We start from the raw sequence: 20,407 nt of genomic DNA on the forward strand, positions 1-20,407 counted from the left end.
TCAGCCTCCTGAGTAGCTGGAATTACAGGCACATGCCACCATGCCTAGCTAATTTTTTTGTATTTTTAATAGAGTTGGGGTTTCACCATGTTGGCTAGGCTGGTCTTGAACTCCTGACCTCAAGTAATCCACCCATGGCCTCCCAAAGTGCTGAGATTACAGGCTTGCCCATCCATCGACTTTTGTGGAAGGTTTCTGGCCCTGATTGGGCATTATGCCCAAATCTCTGGTGGGTGGGGAGTATTTTTGTGTATTTTTGAGTTAAAGATCTAATTCCCCCCCATATGCATATCCAATTATTTACAGCGTAATATATAGCATATCTGATTTGAAATGTCACCTTTATTATGTATACATTTTCATACTTACCTTTCTCTTTCTGGATTCTCTATTATGTGCTGTAGGTCTTTATTTTTGTTTTCTTTTCATGTACCATCCTGGTGTACTCACTATGATTTTATACTATGATTTGAAAACTGGTAGAGAAGGTGCCCCTCATTATTGTTCTTTTCTTTAAAAAAAAAAAAAATTCTTAGTTTGCTTGCTGAGGAACCAAAAGTTTATTAATGCTTCGCTTGTGTTTACCCTTCCAAATGGATTTTAGATGCAGTTTTTCAATCTCTGCCCCTTTTCCCATCCCATTAGGATTTTGATTGAAAGTGCATTGAATTTATATATTAATTTGGGGACAGGTGGTACTTTTGTTTTGTTTTGTTTTGTTTTGTGACAAAGTCTCGCTCTGTCGCCCAGGCTGGAGTGCAGTGGTGCAATCTCGGCTCAGTGCAACCTCTGCCTCCCGATTCAAGCAATTCTTCCTGCCTCATCCTCCCAAGTAGCTGGGATTAGAGGCGTCCGCCACCACACCCGGATAATTTTTGTATTTTTAATAGAGACAGTGTTTCCTCATGTTGGCCAGGCTGGTCTCGAACTCTTGACCTCAGGTGATCTGCCTGCCTCGGCCTCCCAAAGTGCTGGGATTACAGGTGTGAGCCACTGCTCCCAGCTGGTACTTTTTAGTAATATTGAAACTTCTCAGGCCCATGGCTCATGGTCTCAGTTTATTTGGTTCTTTTTTCTTCTTCCTCTGTCTTCCTCTTCCTTCTTCCTCCTTCTTCCTCCTTCCTCTTTCAGTCTTTCTTCCTCATTCTTCCTCTTCTTCCTCCTCCTTCCTTTCTTTTTCCTCCTTCCTTTTTCTTCCTCCCTTTTCTTTCTTATTTCTCCTTCTCTCTTCCCATCTTCTTCCTCCTCCTCTTTTCTTCCTCTTCCTTCTTTTTCCTTCTTCCTTTGTCTCCTCCCTTTCTTCTTCTTTCTTTTTTAAAATAGACTTTATTTTTTAGAGCAGTTTTAGGTTCACAGCCAATTGAGTAGAAGATACAGGACACTTTTTCATCATTCAGTCAAGTTTCATAGTTTGATTTAACTTTTTAACTGATTATTGCTGGCAAGCTTTTTGTTACCCTTCATCTTGTTACTTAATTGAATTCTCTTATTAACTATAATGGTTTTTCATTTTATTCTCTTTAGTTTTCTAGTTAGCACTCATATCATCCTCAAATATTGTGTTTCTTTCCAATGTTTATGCCTCTTATTTTTCTTATCTGTTATATTGACTATATTACCAAAACAAAGTTGTTTAATATAGGCATCCTTGTCTTTTTCCTGACTTCAGTGAGAATGAATTAGTGTTTCTTTGTTAAACTTGTTTGCTCTTGGTTCCTAATATATGCACTATCACACTAAGAAAGTTTAATTTTATTCATAATTTATTAGGGGCTTTTAATTAAGAATGACTAATGATTTTGTCACATGCCCTTTGCAGTCCTATCAAAATGACCTTAGAGTTTTTCTCCCTTAAACAGTTAATGCATTTTTATTAACAAGTAGGTTTTCTAATGTTTTCTAGTGTTTTTATTCAAGCTGCTTTGTCAAGGAGCGCTAATCTCTCTTTTTTAGGGGTCGGGGGTTGGGGAAACAGGGTCTCACTTTGTTTCCCAGGCTAGAATGCAGCAGCAAGATCATGTTTCACTACAACCTCAAACTCGGTGGGCTCAAGCAATCCTCCCACTTCAGCCTATGAACTAGGCAGGACTACAAGCACGTGCCACCACACCTGGCTAATTTTTCAATTTTTGGTAGAGACTAGGTTGCCCAGGCTGCAGTCTCTTAACACGTTATTGGAGTTGATTTGTTCCTTATCTTTTTTTTTTTTTTTAAGGATTTTTACATTTATTCAAAAGAGGGTGAGTCTCTTTATCAAGTTTTGGTGTCAGGATTAGTTTCATAAAAGGAACTGGGAAAACTTGCTGTATTCTTATGCTTGGAAATAGTTTACATAACACAGGAATTACCTATTATTTAAAGGTTTAATGCAAGTTACCTGTAATTCCATCTGGACCTGGTATCTTTTTGGGAACTAGATCTATTACAGTCTTTTCAGTTACTTCTGAGGTTGATAGTATAGGGTAGTATTTTATTTATCTCTGTATTCTCAGCTTCTAGTACAGTATCGGTTTTATAGTGGCTACTAAACATGTTTGTTTTGAATAAGTGGATAATTGTAATTATGTCTCTAAAAAGTATAAAAAACATAGGAATTAGTAGTAATAATAGCTAAGAGTATGTGCCAGAAACTAGTCTAAATGCTTTACAGGTATTCATTTGTTTAATCCTCACTATAACCCTGTGAAGAAGGTATTGTGAATATCTCCATTTTACTGGAGAAACTGAGGCACAGAGAGTTTAGGTAAATTGTCTAAGAGTATAAAGGCAGTTAAATTTTGGAGCCAGGATAGTGCAAAAATGAAAATATTTGTATTTGGTGAGATTTTTAACTGTTTACTTATACTAAAAAATTTTAGTATAACTATTTAGTATAAGTCAAAAATTTTAAATTAAGTAGCCTTCTCACTTATTTTTTAACCAAAGATTTAAGCGTTTCCCTAATTTTCTCAGAAACTTTCTTTCCAAGGCACCAGTATATCAGTAAATAGAACTTGAAAGTTTTTAATTCAGTTTCTTTTCTCTTTTCTTTCATACAAGTATAAATAAACACAGTATATCTTTGGGGCCTATTACTATACCCACCTAGCAGGCCTGCCTAGATTGTTCCATATGGTTGTTACTTTACAGTAATTGTCATTACGATGTCACTGTATGTTTTGAAAGTACAATTTCATGTTTTATACATTTTAAAAAATTGATTGAACTTTAGCATGGCTTCTTTCTGATAACAGTTTTCTCCTCTTGCTTTGAGAAGGAGCATATGGGCATTCCACTTATGGTTTCCATGGGCTACATCTCAGATTCCTGTTCATTCTACGGGTTTCACTGTAGACAGAGTACTTTGTATTTAATGGCCGGGCACTGTGGCTCACACCTGTAATCAGCACTTTAGGAGGCCGAGGCAGGTGGATCACTTGAGGTCAGGAGTTCCAGACCAGCCTGGCCAACACGATGAAATCTCATCTCTATTAAAAATCCAAAAATTAACCAGGCATGGTGGTGGTTGCCTGTTATCGCAGCTACTCAGGAGGCTGAGGTAGGAGAATCTCTTGAACCTGGGAGGTGGAGGTTGCAGTGAGCCGAGACTGCGCCACTGTACTCCAGCCTGGGCAACAGAGCAAGACCTCATTTCAAGAAAAAGAGTACTTTGTATTTAAGAAATCAGATGTCAGAGATTAGCCTTTGTGGGATTATTAGTGTGTTCCTCACACCAACTTAATAAGTTTCCCTGAAATGAGGTCCATTTTCTTTGACTTTTTCATTGGCATGAGTAGAACTTTTTTACTAACACAAAGACAGGGAACTCTCACATTGTTCATTCATTCTGCAAATATTTATTCAGTGTCCCTAAAGTATGTGCTTTATCCTCTAATCTGCAGCTTTTGAATGATAGTTAATTAGGTCTTGAATAGACTAGCTCATCTTATCTGACTGTAAGTGCATCTGACCTGTGCCAGCAGATTAATTTATAAATTTATAACTGAGGGTATTCTGTTTCAGTGACTACAAAACTCATTTGTTTGTTAGCATACTCTTATCTTTGAATTTCTCAGGTATCAAGAAATCAAAAGCAATCAGATGGTTGTTTGGTACATATAGAATCAGCAAGGAAATTGCATGATCTTTAAGAGAAATTCCATTCAGATTGTGATAAATGCTAAGGAATTACACATATTTCACTTCAAATAATTTTTTAGGACGGTAAAATATTAATGCTTGTTAGGTTTTTTCCTTTGTGTTAGGTCAACACCAGCACATTCATATTTTCCAGACAAGTAATAGAGATTACCACCTATTAGTCTGCACTTACTACATTAAAACCCATCTTTATTTTATTTTGTTGTTTTTGTTTTGTTTTGTTTTGTTTTGAGAGGGAGTCTCACTCTGTCACCCAGGCTGCAGTGTAGTGGTGTGATCTTGGCTCACTGCAACCTCTGCCTCCCAGGTTCAAGCAGTTCTCTTGCCTCAGCCTCGCAAGTAGCTGGGACTACAGGCATGAGCCACCATGCCTGGATAATTTTTTGTATTTTTAGTAGAGATGGGGTTTTGCCATGTTGGCCAGGCTGGTCTCGAACTCCTGACCTCAAGTGATCTGCCCGCTTCGGCCTCCCAAGATGTTGGGATTATAGGCGTGAGCCACTGCGCCCAGCCCCATTTTTATTTTATTGTGCTTTACTCTTTTGTTTTTTTGTTACATTTTAGCTTGGTGGTTTAGTCTCCTTCCTGGCTGTATAAAGGAAGCCTCTTTGATTTTAGCAGTAAGCTGTTTCTGATTTGCTTTGTAGGGTACATTACTTCTAAGAAGGTGTCCCACCTAAATAATACGTTCTTTTAAAAATTTATTATTTTTATTTTGGATTCAGGGGTACATGTACAGATTTGGTTTTTATTTTTTAATTTTTAAAAATTTGCTCTCCTGGTAACTCACAGAACAGCAGGTTTATTACACGGGTATATTGTGTGATGCTGGGGTTTGGGCTTCTAATGATCCCATGGCCTAAGCAGTGAACATAGTCCCTATAGGTAGTTTCTCAACCTTTGCCATTCTCCCTCCCTCTCCCCTTTTGTGATCTCCAGTGTTTATTATTCCTTACTTTGTGTCCTTGTGTACACAATGTTTAGTTGCCATGTATAAGTGAGAACACGAGGTATTTCTGTTTTCTGTGTTAAGTTGCTTAGGCTAATGACCTCCAGCTATATCCATGTTGCTGCAAAGGACATGATTTCGTTCTTTTTTATGGCTGTGTAAAGAATATGTTTTAAGATTTCCCACCTAGAGAATATGTTCTTCTGAAGTTAACCCTAGGTTCTTGGACCATAGATTTCTGACCACTGATCACATCTCAGATTTTGAGAACTGACTTTTTTTGGTTAACTTTTTTTTTTCTTATTAAAAAAAATTTGTTTTGGTATGGAATAAAAAGACAACCTTATCCAGAAATAGCCATAGTTACACCTTGATGTGTAATCTTGTAGACCTTTTTAAATACATGTATATGATAATTACATCTATATAATTGAAATTGAATTGATTATACTACACATATTTTATAATGTTTTTTATCTTAATAGATTGTATGTATCTTTCAAGATACATTTGATTGGGGCCTGTATTAGTTTGTTTTCACACTACTGATAAAGACATACCTGAGACTGGGAAGAAAAAGAGGTTTAATTGGATTTAACAGTTCCACATGGCTGAGAAGGCCTCAGAATCATGGTGGGAGGCTAAGGCACTTCTAACATGGCAGCAGCCAAACCATGTTGTTCTGCCCCTGGCCCCTCCAAATTTCATGTTCTCACATTTCAAAACCAGTCATGCATTCCCAGCCATCCCCCAAAGTCTTAATTCATTTAGGCATTAATCCAAAAGTCCAAAGTCCAAAGTCTCATCTGAGATAAGGCAAGTCCCTTCTGCCTGTGAGCCTGTAAAATCAAAAGCAAGCTAGTTACTTCCTAGATACAATGGAGGTACAGGTATTTGGTAAATACGGCCATTCCAAATGGGAGACATTGGCCACAACAAAGGGGTTACAGGTCCCGTGCATGTCCGAAACCCAGTGGGGCAGTCAAATTTTGAAGCTCCAAAATAATCTCCTTTGAGTCCAAGTCTCACATCCAGGTCATGCTGATGCAAAAGGTGGGTTTCTGTGGTCTTGGGCAGCTCCACCCCTGTCTTTGCGGGGTCCGGCCTCCCTCCCGGCTGCTTTCACTGGCTGGTGTTGAGCGTCTGTGGCTTTTCCAGGCGCATTGGTGCAAGCTGTCAGTGGATCTACCATTCTGGGATCTGGAAGATGGTAGCCCACTTCTCACAGCTCCACTAGGCAGTTCCCCAGTAGGGACTCTGTGTGAGGGCTCCCACCCCACATTTTCCTTCCGCACTGCCCTAGCAGAGGTTCTCCATGAGGGCCCCACCCCTGCAGCAAACTTTTGCCTGGGCATCCAGGTGTTTCCATACATCTTCTGAAATCTAGGTGGAGGTTCCCAAACCTCAATTCTTGTCTTCAGTGCACTCGCAGGCTCAGCACCACATGGAAGCTGCCAAGGCTTTGGGCTTGCACTCTCTGAAGCCACAACCCAAGCTCTATGTTGGCCCCTTTCAGCCATGGCTGGAGCAACTGGGACACAGGGCACCAAGTCCCTAGGCTGCACACAGCATGGAGACCCTGGGCCCAGCCCACAAAACCACTTTTTCCTCTTGGGTCTCTGGGCCTGTGATGGTAGGGGCTGCTGTGAAGGTCTCTGACAGGGCCTGGAGACATTTTGCCTGTGGTCTCGGGGATTAACATTAGGCTCCTTGCTACTTATGCAAATTTCTGCAGCTGGCTTGAATTTCCCCTCAAAAAATAGGTTTTTCTTTTCTGTCACATAGTCAGGCTGCAAATTTTCCAAATTTTTATGCTCTGCTTCCCTTATAAAACTGGTTAACAGCACCCAAGTTACCTCTTGAATGCCTTGCTGCTTAGAAATTTCTTCCGCCAGATATCCTGAATCATCTCTCTCAAGTTCAAAGTTCCACAAATCTGTAGGGCAGGGGCAAAATGCTGCCAGTCTCTTTGCTAAAACATAACAAGAGTCATGTTTGCTCCAGTTCCCAACAAGTTCCTTATCTCCATCTGAGACCACCTCAGCCTGGACCTTATTGTCCATATCACTATTAGCATTTTGGGCAAAGCCATTGAACAAGTCTCTAGGAAGTTCCAAACTTTCCCACATTTTCTTGTCTTCTTCTGAGCCCTTCAAACTGTTCCAACTTCTGCCTGTTACTTAGTTCCAAAGTCGCTTCCACATTTTTGGTATCTTTTCAGCAATGCCACACTCCTGGCACCAATTTACTGTATTAGTCCATTTTCACGCTGCTGATAAAGACATACCCAAGACTGGGAAGAAAAAGAGCTTTAATTGGACTTACAGTTCCACATGGCTGGGGAGGCCTCAGAATCATGGTGGGAGGTGAAAGGCACTTCTTACATGGCGGCGGCAAGAGAAATGAGGAAGAAGCAAAAGCAGAAACCCCTGATAAACCCATCAGATCTCATGAGACTTACTATCATGAGAATAGCATGGGAAAGATCGACCTCCATGATTCAATTACCTCCCCCTGGGTCCCTCCCACAGCATGTGGGAATTCTGGGAGATACAATTCAAGTTGAGATTTGGGTGGAGACACAGCCAAACCATATCAGAGCCCATCTAGGGGAGGTTTCTTAATTAATTGATTTTTTCCTGGGCTCAAGTGATCCTCCCATCTCAGTTTCCTAAGCATCTAGGACCACAGGTGTGCAGCACTAGGCCCAGCTAATTTTTAAATTTTTTTTGTAGAGATGGGGTCTCCTTATATTGTCCAGGTTGGTCTTGTATTCCCATCTTGGCCTCCCAATGTGCTGGGATTACAGGTGTGAGCCTCTTTGCCTGGCCCCATAAGAGGTCTCTTAATTTATTCAACAGACATTGTGTATTACTATGTGCCAGATGTTGGGCATACAATAGTCAATAAATAGTCAAGAATGACTGCCCTTGTGGAGCTTAAGTACTAATGGAGAAAGATGATCAAAATAAATAGAATTTTAAGCAGTAGTAAGTGCTATGGTGGAAGAAAAGCAGGGATGGGAGATAGGGAATATGGTTGAAGTGAAGTTTCAAAAAGAACATAGTCAGCAAATGTCTTATTGAGAAAGTATCTGAATAGACACCAAGGAAGTGTAGGGATGTACAAACAAGGAGAGACCAATGTAGGGCAGAGAAGGTGAGGGGAATGGTAGGAGAAGTTGATGGGAGTGGGAATGGGGAGGTGGGTATTAGATTATATGAAGCCTAGTTGGCAATTATGAGCTTCTATTCCAGTGGAGAGTTTAGGTGTCATTTATATCTTGAAATGATTGCTCTAACTGCTGTGCTGAAAATAGAATGGGGGGCTGCAAGGTGTGTGAGGCAAAGACGCAGCAGAGAAACCATTTAAGAGGCTATTGCATTAATATAAGCTAGAGATGCCAGTGGTTTGGGTGAGAGTAGTGAAAAATGGTTTGGTTTCAGATGCAGTTTGGCAATATCCATGATAGGAGTTACTGACAGATTGGATGTGGGGTGTAACAGAAAGACGAGTAAAGACACCAAGGTTTTTGGCCTGAAAACAAGAAAAATGGAGCCACCATCCACTGACATGGGGAACATTAGGAGGAGTAAGTTTGGAGGAAAATATTTAAGAGTTCATTCAGTTTGGGACATAATAAGTTTGAGGTGCTTGTTACACAGGTGGAAATGTTGAGTAGGCAGAGGTCTTGGCTGGAGATAAAATTTGGAAGTTGTGGCCTATATATGGTATTTAAAAATATAAAGCTGGATAAAGTGGTCAAAGAAGTCAAGATAGGAAATAGTAGAGCTCAGACAATCGAGGCCTGGGCCCTCGATGGTTAGAAGTTTGGAAGATAAGGAAGAATAAGCAAAGGAGACTGAGAAGAAACAGCCAGGGAAGTACGAGGAAAAGCCAAAGAGGGTACAGCTCTGGAAACTGTGTGAAGACTATTACCTGGTTTTATCCCTTCCAGACCCAGTGGGTTGATTTTTCTCTTCTGTGAGTTTCTAAAATTAAATGTATACACTATCTTCCTTCCCTCCACATCTTCCCCAGACATTTAGCTTTAACAAGAAAATATATTTTTTTTTTTTTAATAAACAAAATTCATTGTAAATGCTCTGTCAACTATTGTTCTCCGAGCAACAGCTCTTATGCATTGGGGCCACCCTGAGCAGTCTCTGTTACTGCTACAAAAACAGATGGGACTAACATCTGACTTCCAGAGAGTAAGTAGCCAAGAAAGAGGAATCATCAGCTGATCAGCTGCTGGTGAATTGTCCCTCGTAATTCCAAGCATTCATATAGGATTGACTTTTACAGCTTCAAGAACTAGGCTATCTCTCAAACTTGATTATTACCATTTACTTATTAGTCAGTTTAAGCATGTGATAATTTGCTCTTCTTGTCACTGACAAATAGGTGGGTGTATATTAGTTACCTATTGCTGTGTAACACATTACCCCAGAATTTAACAGCTTATGACAATATTTATTATCTCAGTATTTTTGAGGATCAGGAATTTGGGAGCAGTTTAGCTAGGTGGTTCTGGTGAAGGGCTTTATGAGGTTATAATCAACATGTCAGCTGTGGCTACAGTCAACTGAACACTTAACTGGACCTGGAACATCCACTTCCAAGATGGCTCACTCACATGACTGTTGGCAGGAGGCCTTAGTTCCTCACCATCTGGGCCTCTCCGTAGGGCTCCTTGAATGTCCCTATTACTTGGCAGCTAGCTTCTCTTGGAGTTAGTGATCCAAGAGAATGATAGAGGAAGAAGGAAAAAAACCCATAATATCTTTTTTATATCCTAATTTTGGAAGTCACACACTGTCATTCCTGCTACATTTTGTCTGTAAGAGGTGAATCACTAAGTCTAGCCTACATTCAAGGAGAAGAGAATTAGCTCCACCTCTAAAGAATTTATGGATGTATTTTAAAATCACCACAGTTTGCCCTCTAGCCACAAATTATTTACACTTCTTCTATGTGCAAAATGCACTCACTTTCTCCTAAAACCTATCAAAAAAGTCTCCTTCTTCTATAGCATCAGCTTGAAATATAGGTAGCTGTCCTTTTAACTAGGTCCAAGTGTGGGTGTGGCTCCTTGGGTATAGTTCCTCAGGTACATTTCCTTTTGATGTGAAGACCTGTAAACTAAAGAGACAGGTAACTACCTATCACACACCCAACATACAATGATATGGACAGGCAGTGATTCTGAACAGGTATAGAGATTTCCTGTTCCAAAAGGGAAAATGATGGCACAAAGAAGTTGCTGGTTGATAGCAATTCTGATAGTTGTCTAGACAAATGTCAGAAGTTCCTTGACTAGGACTTCTACCTCTGCCCAGGAGTTCTTCTCTGTGACTCTGGAGTCCACCCTGTTAGTCATCCTTTCTTTTCCATTAAAAGTAGTTCATATTTGTAGCTGCGTAGCTTTCTTAGCTTGCTTCTTGCCGGTAGAAATTTGAGGGCCCAGAGACCTGTTTTCATTTTGTACTATTTTTCCACCTTTCAGTTTAAGCTGACAGTGTTTCTTTTTAAAACTTCGAGTATCCTGTGAATCTCACTGGGATTCATGCCATTAGGCAAAAGCCACATCCACCAATCTCTTCTAAATAGGCTTTTTCCACCTTGGGTTTCTGCTGGGATTGCTGAGAGATACCACTTGTAGTGGGTAGAATTGTGTCCCCCAAAAAGCTGTGTTCAAGTCCTAACCCTGATAAGGTCACTGTGAATATGACCTTATTTAGAAATAGGGTCATTACAGATGTAGTCAAGTTATAATAAGATGACACTGGATCAGGAAGGGCCCTAATCCAATGGTTGATAGTCTTATAAGGAGAGAAATTTGGCTGGGTGCAGTGGCTTACTCCTGTAATCTCAGCACTTTGGGAGGCCGAGGTGGGAGGATCACCTGAGGTTAGGAGTTCGAGACCAGCCTGGCCAATGTGGTAAAACCCCATGTCTACTAAAAATACAAAAATTAGCCAGGCGTGGTAGCCCATGCCCGTAATCCCAGCTACTCAGGAGGCTGAGGCGTGAGAATCGCTTAAACCTAGAGGCAGAGGTTGCAGTGAGCTGAGATCGCACCACTGCACTCCGGCCTGGGTGAGAGCAAGACTCTGCCTCAAAAAAAAAAAGAAGCTAGAAATTTGGACATGAACACAGAAGACAAAGAGAAGAAAGCCATGTGATGACAGAGGCAGAGGTTGGGGGGGGGCATACGTCTACAAATCAAGGAATGGCAAAGATTGCTGTCAAACATCACCAGAAGCCAGGAGAGAATCATGGAACTGATCTCCCTCAGAACTTCCTGAAGGAACTAACCCTACTGACACCCACATCAGTGAGCGAATAAATTCCTTTTGTTTTAAGCTACCCAGTTTGTGGTAGTTTGTTATAGCAGCCCTAGGAAACTAACATAACACCCTTAAGCTTCTTAGTCTGATTTTCTAACTGAATGATTCTTTAGGTACCATTTTAGATCTTTGTGAGGTTGTGGTTTTTTTGTTTTTTTTTTTTTTTGAGACAGTCTCACTGTGTCAGCCAGGCTGGAGTACTGTGGTGCGATCTCGGCTCAGTGCAACCTCCGCGTCCCGGGTTCAAGTGATTCTCATGTTTCAGCCTCCTGAGCAGCTGGCATTACAGGTGTGTGCCACCATGCCCAGCTAATTTTTGTATTTTTAGTAGAGACGGGTTTCTCCATGTTGGCCAGGCTGGTCTCAAATTCCTGGCCTCAAGTGATCCTCCTGCCTTGACCTCCCAAAGTGCTGGGATTATAGGTGTGAGCCACCATGCCTGGCCCTTTCTGAGGTCTTAACAAAGAATTGTTATAGTCTGATCCTTGGCTTCATCTGAAATCAGTCTTTTAGCAGTGCCTTGGATTGGATCTTTGCTTAAAATCCATTTCTTAATTTTAGTGTCATTTACTAATCTGGAGATGCTGGGAATTCTCAGAATTGTATAATTCTGTCCTTTTTGTTTAACTGTCCTTCCTTTAATTCATCCCTCTTTTGCATTTTAAAGTAAGCAGCAAGAAGCCAGGAGGTACTTTCAAAAGTAGAAATCTCTTTAGCTAGATTATCAACCAGTTTTTGGACCACAGCATCTACTTTCCATGTTATGGTAAGGCAACAGCTTTGCCAGTATATAACAAGGATCCTTTTCCCTCCAGTTTCTAATAAGATTTTTTCTGCCTTTTCTTAATCTCTCACCTTTAACTTCTTCAAAGGCCATAGTGCTTTCTGTTTTTTTTTTTAAGGCTCTTCAGACTTCACTGATGCTCTCCTCAAAGTCCTTTTTAACTTCTGCCCCACTGCTGGGTTCCAAAGATACTCTCACGTTTTAGGTCTTTATTATGGCAGCACCGGTATCCAGATACCAAAATCTGTATGTTATCTATTGCCATATAACAAATTATCTCAGAGCTTAGTGGCTTAAAACAACAAATATTTATTATCTCACAGATTCACTGGGTCAGGAACAGGTTCAGTTGGGAGTAGCATGGCTGAGTGGTTCTGGCCCAGGATTTCATGAGCTTATAGTCAAGATGTTGGTCACTGCTGCAGTATAGGATTGACTAGGCTTTAAACATATTCTGGCAGGTTTGTTCTGGCTGTTGACAGGAGTACTCAGTTCCTCATCACATGGACCTTTCTATAGGACTGCTTGATACGGCACTCTCCCAGAGCAAGTGATTGATCTGACAGAAGTGCAAGAAGAAAGCACTCCCCCCGGCCCCCCACCTTTTTTTTTTTTTGAGGCAAAGTCTCTGTCACTCAGGCTGGAGTGTAATGGCACGATCTTGGCTCACTGCAACCTCCGCCTCCCGGGTTCAAGTGATTCTCCTGCCTCATCCTCCTGAGTAGCTGAGACTATAGGCACGTGCCACCATGCCCGGTTAATTTTTGTATTTTTAGTAGAGATGGGGTCATGTTGGCCAGGCTGGTCTCGAACTCCTGACCTCAAGTGATCCACCCACCTCGGCCTCCCAAAGTTCTGGGATTACAGGCATGAGCCACCACACCTGGCCATTTCCCCCGCTTTTTTTTACCTTGTCTTGGAAGTCACAGATATCAATTCTGCCATATTGTATTGTTAAGTGAGTCACCAAGTCCAGCCCACACTGAAGGGAAGATTATCAAATAATTTTTGGACGTATTTTTAAAACAACACGAAGCATTCTAAAAAAAAAAAAACCACAATGAATTAATAGAAGCAGAGAATAGAATGGTAGTTACCAGGAGCTGAGGGGCAGAGGGGGTGGATTAGAAAGATATTGAAGGACACAAAATTTCAGTTAAAAGTTCAAGAGATCTGTTGTACAACGTGGTGACTGTAGTTAATAACAATGTTTTCAGCCAGGTGGGGTGGCTCATGCCTATAATCCCAGCACTTTGGGAGGCCAAGGCAGGCGGATTACTTGACAGCCCGGCCAACATGGTGAAACCTCATCTCTACTGAAAATACAAAAATTAGCCAGGCGTGGTGGTGTGCATCTGTAATCCCAGCTACTTGGGAGGCTGAAGCACAAGAATTGCTTGAACCTGGGGTACGGAGGTTGCAGTGAGCCGAGATGGTGCCTCTGCACTCCAGCCTAGGTGACAGAGCAAGACTTCATCTCAAAAAAAGAAAAAAAAACAACCACCAGTGTTTTGTACATTTGAAAATTGCTGAGAGAGTAGATTTTAAGGGTTATTGTTGCAAATAAGTTTGTGAGGTAATGCATATGTTGATAGTTTGATGTAGTCATTCCACAGTGCATACATATTTCAAAATATGTTATATACCATAATATATGCAATTTTTGTCAGTTAAAAATAAATAATGCAAAATAATACAAAAAAGCAAGCAAACAAACGGAATAGTGTAGTTAGCTGCTGTTGAACTTCAGTAGCAGGGAAAGTCTAATGTTGGCTACTGCCATTGTTATATTAATTGGCCTAATAAGTAAAGTGGGAACCAGGGACTTAAAATTGCATATTATTGCTGGGCGCGGTGGCTCACACCTATAATCCCAGCACTTTGGCAGGTTGGGGTCAGGAGTTCAAGATCAGCTTTGTCAACATGGTGAAACCCCGTCTCTACTAAATCTACTAAATATGCAAAAAATTAGCCGGGTGTGGTGGCGGGTGCCTGTAATCCCAGCTACTCGGGAGGCTAAGGCAGGAGAATTGCCTGAACCTGGGAGGCAGAGGTTGCAGTGAGCCGAGATTGGTCCACCGCACTCCAGCCTGGGCGGCAGGGCAAGACTCCGTCTCAAAAAAAGAAGAAAAATTGCGTGTCATCCAGAACACAGAAGATCTATTGGAACAATTTCTTCAGGTTTTTCTTTTGCTGAGGCATCACTCCAATATCTCTTTGGGTAACAAAGACTCATTCGTATAAAGAACTGTGTACCTGTGCCATCTTAAGTATTCAGAGTGAGAAATGGTAAGCATGTGTGTGTTTATATGTGTTTGTGTTATAATCATCTGAAACAACCTTAACATAGAATTATTGCTTAAACTTTTTTTTTTAAAGGACCCTTTAAATGATATCTCTTATTCAGAAACCCAGTGTGTACAACATACAAAAATGGAACTACCCTTGTTAAAGGGAGGTGGGTCCAGAATTCCACTGGCTCGACGTCCCTTTTAACCCTTTCTTATGTTGATGTCAGATATACAAGGAACATAGTTTGAAAAACTATACCATACCATCAGATCCCTTTCCAGCTTAATTCACAAAAATCTATTAATCTGTAAGATAGCAGAGCTCAGGAAGATAGCCATAATAGCAAAACAGCACACCGCTGTGTGGCAGGCTGATTTCTGATGCTGTCTCTTGTGTACTAGCCAATGAAAAGCCATTTTGGTTTAGGGAAGTAGTTGGTGATTTGGCAGCCATGGATATCTGTAGACTACTTTCATTAGTCTGTTGTCTTATCTAATATTTTCTTCTCTAACAGAATACTACAACACATCTTTGCAGGATTCTTTGCAAATTCTGCCATTCCTGGATCTCCACACCCTTTTTCCTGGTAAGTAACTAATTGCTTTCTATCTTACTCTATTGGAGTGACATCATTTTAGGTGCTGTCATTTCTGTGCGGTAGAGAAAAAGAGCTGCATAAGCCAGGTGCGGTGGCTCACGCCTATAATCCCAGTACTTTGGGAGGCCGAGGCTGGCGGATCACGAGGTCAGGAGATCGTGATCACGAGGTCTAGATCATCCTGGCTAACATGGTGAAACCCCGTCTCTACTAAAAATATAAAAAATTAGCCAGGCGTGGTGGCATGCTTCTGTAGTCCCAGCTACTCGGAGGCTGAGGCAGGAGAATCGCTTGAACCCGGGAGGCGGAGGTTGCAGTGAGCCGAGATCACGCCACTGTACTCCAGCCTGGGTGACAGAAAGAGACTCCATCTCAAAAAAAAAAAAGAGCTGCATAGGTGAGTATGTAGATGTAACTGGAGGCTGCTAAGCCCAAACTTAATCAGAACTTTTTTTTTTATTATTCAGGCTCAGGAAGGCTGTCCTGGTCCCCCAGGATGTTTGGGTGCTAGAAATGTCTTGATTCCTTTTATATTCAGGTCTGAGAGTTGTATTGAGGTAGAAAATGAGATGGTCCCTGCCAGGCTTGGTATCTGATTTGTGGGTTTCCCCAGTAGACTACACAGGAATATTCTACTCCTTAAGAATTTCTGAAATTGAAAACATTATGCTGAACTTTATTTTTTTCAAAGTAAGAGGATTTGTCAGAAGAAACAATAGGCTGTAATTCAGTATCAGAGTGACACTTATGTATGATGGGATTAAAGATGGAATTTCTTCTTGTCTGAGAAATTATTTGCTGCTTCTAACTGTGGCCCAGAAGGTTTCTCTGCTCAAAGGAACCTCAGTCCTTTTAGGACCTCTGTCATCCAGTAGTCTGGAACTCTGCTGGTAGTGTACCGGCAGCTCTGGGGGAAAATTAAAAAAAAAAAAGGTGTTGCCAAGTCCCTTTTATAATTGCTCTAAGTTGTGATTCAGAGAGACTGCTATGGCTGCTTCTCTACTTGAAAGCTCCTCATTGTCCAGAACTGTGGGCGGCCTATTATAGTGAGGGATGTTTGCTGTAGATTTTGACCAGTCGTGAAGGGAAAACTCTCCTTAAAAAGCAGCTCCATCTGTGTTTAATATAAGTGGGCACAGAAAACACAAATTTTTGAAACCAACAGGCAATGAGTCACTCTTTTTGTTCTGGCATGTCATGTGGTACTTTAGGTAGCTTCACATTTTATATTCTAGTTAAGTAAAATTCCTAGAGGATGAGATACTATCTCTGGATAGTCTGTTTGATCTTGAAAATGTACAGAATTCTTTGCCTCTTGATCCTGGAGGACTAGTGACTTTCCAGCTCTGAGAGAGAACAGGATCCCTCTGCCAATTTTTTTCTGTGGTGTAAGGCAGAGCCTGGTCACTCCATCTAATGCTGTCTGTCTCATCTCATGTATAGGAGCGGGATGCTGCACTCCAACCCTGGGGACTATGCCTGGGGTCAGACAGGGCTTGATGCCATTGTAACCCAGGTGAGGAGCTGCCTTTTGAGGGTGTCTGTTCAGTGTGTCTCATGGTTCCACAGGCTTCCTGCTTTCCTTCTGCTACTTTCTGAAATGGCAGTCACTCTGCTTTCTCTAATATTTTGAGCTTTGGGGTTTCCATTTTACTAAAGGGATGAATGATTTATGGGGTTAGCTCAGCATCCATGCACTTCCTAGGTCTGAGGGAATTTCTGGAAGATGGTTTCACCTCCATAGGAAGAAAAGACTTCTATAACGAATAGTATTTTGTATTTTTGGTCTCTCTTGCTCAGTTCTATAAGGATTCTATTAACAAATATTTCACAAAAAAAGGAGGGTTTCCTCACGTGTTGAAGCAGGGATTTCTGCTAGATGGAGCAAAGTAGGGGAAGGAAGCAGAGAACAAGGTATTCCCGTGCCATGTATAATTGCTTCCACTTGTTTATGTTCATTTTAATTTGATTGGTTTTTCATTTCCCTTGTGGATTTCTGAGACTAGAAAGCATGTCCTTTATATTCAGTCTTCTTATAGGCAGTAATTTACCTATTTCTTGGCTCACATTATGCTACTTTTCATACTCTCGCTTTTTTCTTCTTCCAGCAGATGAAGCTTTTGGACCAGTTACGTATTACTTTTTATTAAGCTATAGTTTTACTCGTGACATCACAACCCTTTTGCTGCCTCTGAAGTTGCTTTATGCCTAGAGGTGGGCCTTGCAATCATGGGTTTGTCTGTAGACTTATACGAATGTCACTCTGAAATTGTAAAGCAATTATGAGTGTTCTGGCAGCAGGAAAGGGGAAACCCAAGCCTCTCAGAGCCTTGCAGAAGTAAGAGTAACTAACATACCTAATGTCTGCACTGTTTGTTCTCAGCTGGAGCAGTTCCCTCTCCAGGGATATTGAGATGTCTGCCACTTCGTCTTTTTCTTTCTCTTTTTCTGTAGCTTTTAGGACAACTGGAAAACACAGGCCCTCCCCCAGCTGACAAGGAAAAGATCACATCTCTTCCAACAGTGACAGTAACTCAGGAACAAGTTGGTAGGTTCATTTTTATACTTATGCTGTCATCTTCTGATCTCTGTTCAAAATCCCAGTATCTTCTGACAGGTGAAAAGTTTAAAAAGTGAACAAAATAAAAAGACAAAAAAGATAAATAAGAAAAAAATCCCAATACCTTCCTATATTAAGGACCTTTAAGTGAAGCTATAGCCCTCTAAAATTCCTACCTGGGTGCCAAATCTGGAAAGTTCCTACCCCTTTATTAGGTTAGTCAGTTGGTATTTCCTGAGCAATTATGTCTCTTTTTTAAGTGCCATTGGGAATAAAGAGGTACAAAGATAGATAAGACTTGATTGTAACAAGTTGAAGAAAAACTCATCAAATGATTAAAAACTGTGTTGGACACATGATACTGACATTGGGGAAAGGAGAAGAAAAAAAATAGGCTGGGAGTTTGTTTCAGATCTACTTTGTGTTAGGTACAGTTAGGTATATTAGTCATAGATACTATTTTATTTGTAAGCACTGAGGAATTTAGTGACAAGGGACAGCATTTTGGACTGGGAGTTTCTGTTCCCATCAATTCAGGTTTAGAGTTAGAGATTTCAAAGACAAGATGGGCCATCTTAGGTCATTCTGTTTAAGGAAAAGTATGAACTAATATACGTGGTGTGTGAGTCAGGTAAAGTGGTCTTTAGGGAAGATTAGTCTAGGGGATTGTGTGTGAAACATTGGAAGCGAGACAGTGTATGAAACATTGGAAGCAACAGAGAGCAGAAACAGGGATTTTAGTCTGTTGCAGCAGTCCAGATGAGGTTCAGGTGGTGGTGACAATACTAACAGAAAGGAAAGGATTCAGAAGATCATTTTGGAGAAAGGCTTTCCTCACTCATTGCATAATGGAATGAAGGAGGGGAAAGAGTCAAAGAGAATTCTGAGATTTCACAGCTTTGTAACTATAAACATGGTGCTGCCATCTTAAGGGACGGGGAAATAGTGAATGGGCCCTGGTTTGGGTAAGGAGATGAGGTGATGTTTTACATTTTTTAATTTGTTGATTTTTGAGGTGCCAGCTGAGAATCCAAATGAAGAGGAGCTGAGGATTGCTGTGGAGCTGGTTTGAGGGAAAATTAAGTGGTAGCAAAGTATAGGATATATTTGGAGGGTTAAGACCGTGGAATTTGGGATACTAGCTGGGAGGCTGTTGCAGCAGACTAGGCATGAGAAGTAAAAGAATTAGGGCTAAGGTGATAGGAATGGAGAGTAAGGAGTAAATCTATTAAGTAGTAGTACTGCTCCAAATGCCTTATCTGCTGTTGGTTCATGGAGCATATCCCAGCCACTAGGCGTATAGACTAGCTGACAGTATTAGCCAAATTTGGGAAACTCAAAACTTGCTGGTTGGAGCTCCCAGTATAGTTCATGACTGTTTCTTCTCAGAGAAGAGGGCTTTCTGTCTCTTGATTTGGTGACCTGAGCTAGACTTTGACTTTGCAGTTCTGCAGCACCACTTCTGGTATAGCTTTTCTGGTATAGCTTCTGGTATTTTCTTCTTTTCTGGTATAACTTTTATTAACAATTTTTTTTTTTTTTTTTGAGACAGAGTCTTGCTCTGTTGTCCAGGCTGGAGTGCAGTGGCGCAATCTTGGCTCACTGCAACCTCTGCCTCCCGGGTTCAAGCAATTCTCTGCCTCAGCCTCCCGAGTAGGTGGGTTTACAGGTGCCCACCATCACACCCAGCTAATCTTTGTATTTTTAGTAGAGACAGGGTTTTTACCATCTTGGCCAGGCTGGTCTTGAACTCCTGACCTCGTGATCCACCCGCCTTCACCCTCATTAACAATTTTTACAGAGGACTTTAGGGCAGCCACACTGAAATAGGATGCTTCATCCCATGTTGAAAAGAGCATGGTGAAAGTGGCAAGTGGCTTGAGACACTGCACTGCTAAGATTGCTGAGATGAATCCCTTGGCTATGGTGGACAGATTGACAGTGGCAACTAACTGCCAGAGGGCTGTCACACATTGGGAAGATATTTTTCCTGTTTTATTGAACAGATCTTCTAAGCCCCAGTTTATTTCTTCCAACTCTTTACATCAAAAAATAGGCCTTATATAGTTCCTATGTAGGCCTTTTTGGAGTAGGCCCCATTCATCATTCCTCCTTTTCATGTCTCTGTCTACTACCACCTTTACCCTCGTTTTGAAATATAATTCATGCCTCTTAGCTGCCTGCTACTTGGGTGTACATTTTCTTTCATCTCTTGTGTCTTTTCTTTATGCATTCGTAGGGTTGGTAGAGACATTGGGTTGGTTTTTTCTTCCTTCCTTTTGCTTGTTTACTTTAAAAGGCATTTCCTTCTTCAACAGATATGGGTTTAGAGTGTCCAGTATGCAAAGAAGATTACACAGTTGAAGAGGAAGTCCGGCAGTTACCTTGCAATCACTTCTTTCACAGCAGTTGTATTGTGCCATGGCTAGAACTGGTGAGTACAGCAAGTCATGGCTTCTTGGGGGGATGATTCAGAGTAAAGGTGTAGTTAACAGTTCCTCGAGATCCAAGTAGATCAGATTTTATCCCATAAATCCCTGGCTAACTCTGGTACTGTTATTTGTTTGGAACTTTTCTGACCAAGGGTTGCAAAGTATGTTCTACAGGTCATTGTGTCCTGCCACCTGTTATTGTAAATAAAATTTTATTGGAACACAGCTATGTTCATTTTGTTTATAGATTGTGGCTACTTTTGTGCTACATCAGCAGAGTTGATTAGTTGTAACAGCTG

At 41.0% G+C, this 20,407-nt stretch overlaps 2 protein-coding genes across 4 annotated transcripts in view; both read left to right on the forward strand.

Annotated features, from left to right (window-relative positions):
• LOC129015142 (neuroblastoma breakpoint family member 11-like) overlaps positions 1-20,407 on the forward strand; it is a 2,260,169-nt gene that overhangs the window by 1,979,307 nt on the left and 260,455 nt on the right.
• Positions 1-20,407, forward strand: part of RNF115 (ring finger protein 115) — an 84,547-nt gene that overhangs the window by 58,687 nt on the left and 5,453 nt on the right. For all 3 annotated transcript variants that reach the window (XM_054453135.2, XM_063664168.1, XM_054453145.2), the window contains 4 exons: positions 15,033-15,104; positions 16,560-16,632; positions 17,571-17,664; positions 19,995-20,110. In XM_054453135.2, coding sequence (XP_054309110.1) covers positions 15,033-15,104; positions 16,560-16,632; positions 17,571-17,664; positions 19,995-20,110 — 355 coding nt within the window. The remainder of the gene's footprint in view (positions 1-15,032; positions 15,105-16,559; positions 16,633-17,570; positions 17,665-19,994; positions 20,111-20,407) is intronic.

Source organism: Pongo pygmaeus, chromosome 1 (assembly GCF_028885625.2).
Source record: "Pongo pygmaeus isolate AG05252 chromosome 1, NHGRI_mPonPyg2-v2.0_pri, whole genome shotgun sequence".
NCBI lineage: Eukaryota > Metazoa > Chordata > Mammalia > Primates > Hominidae > Pongo > Pongo pygmaeus.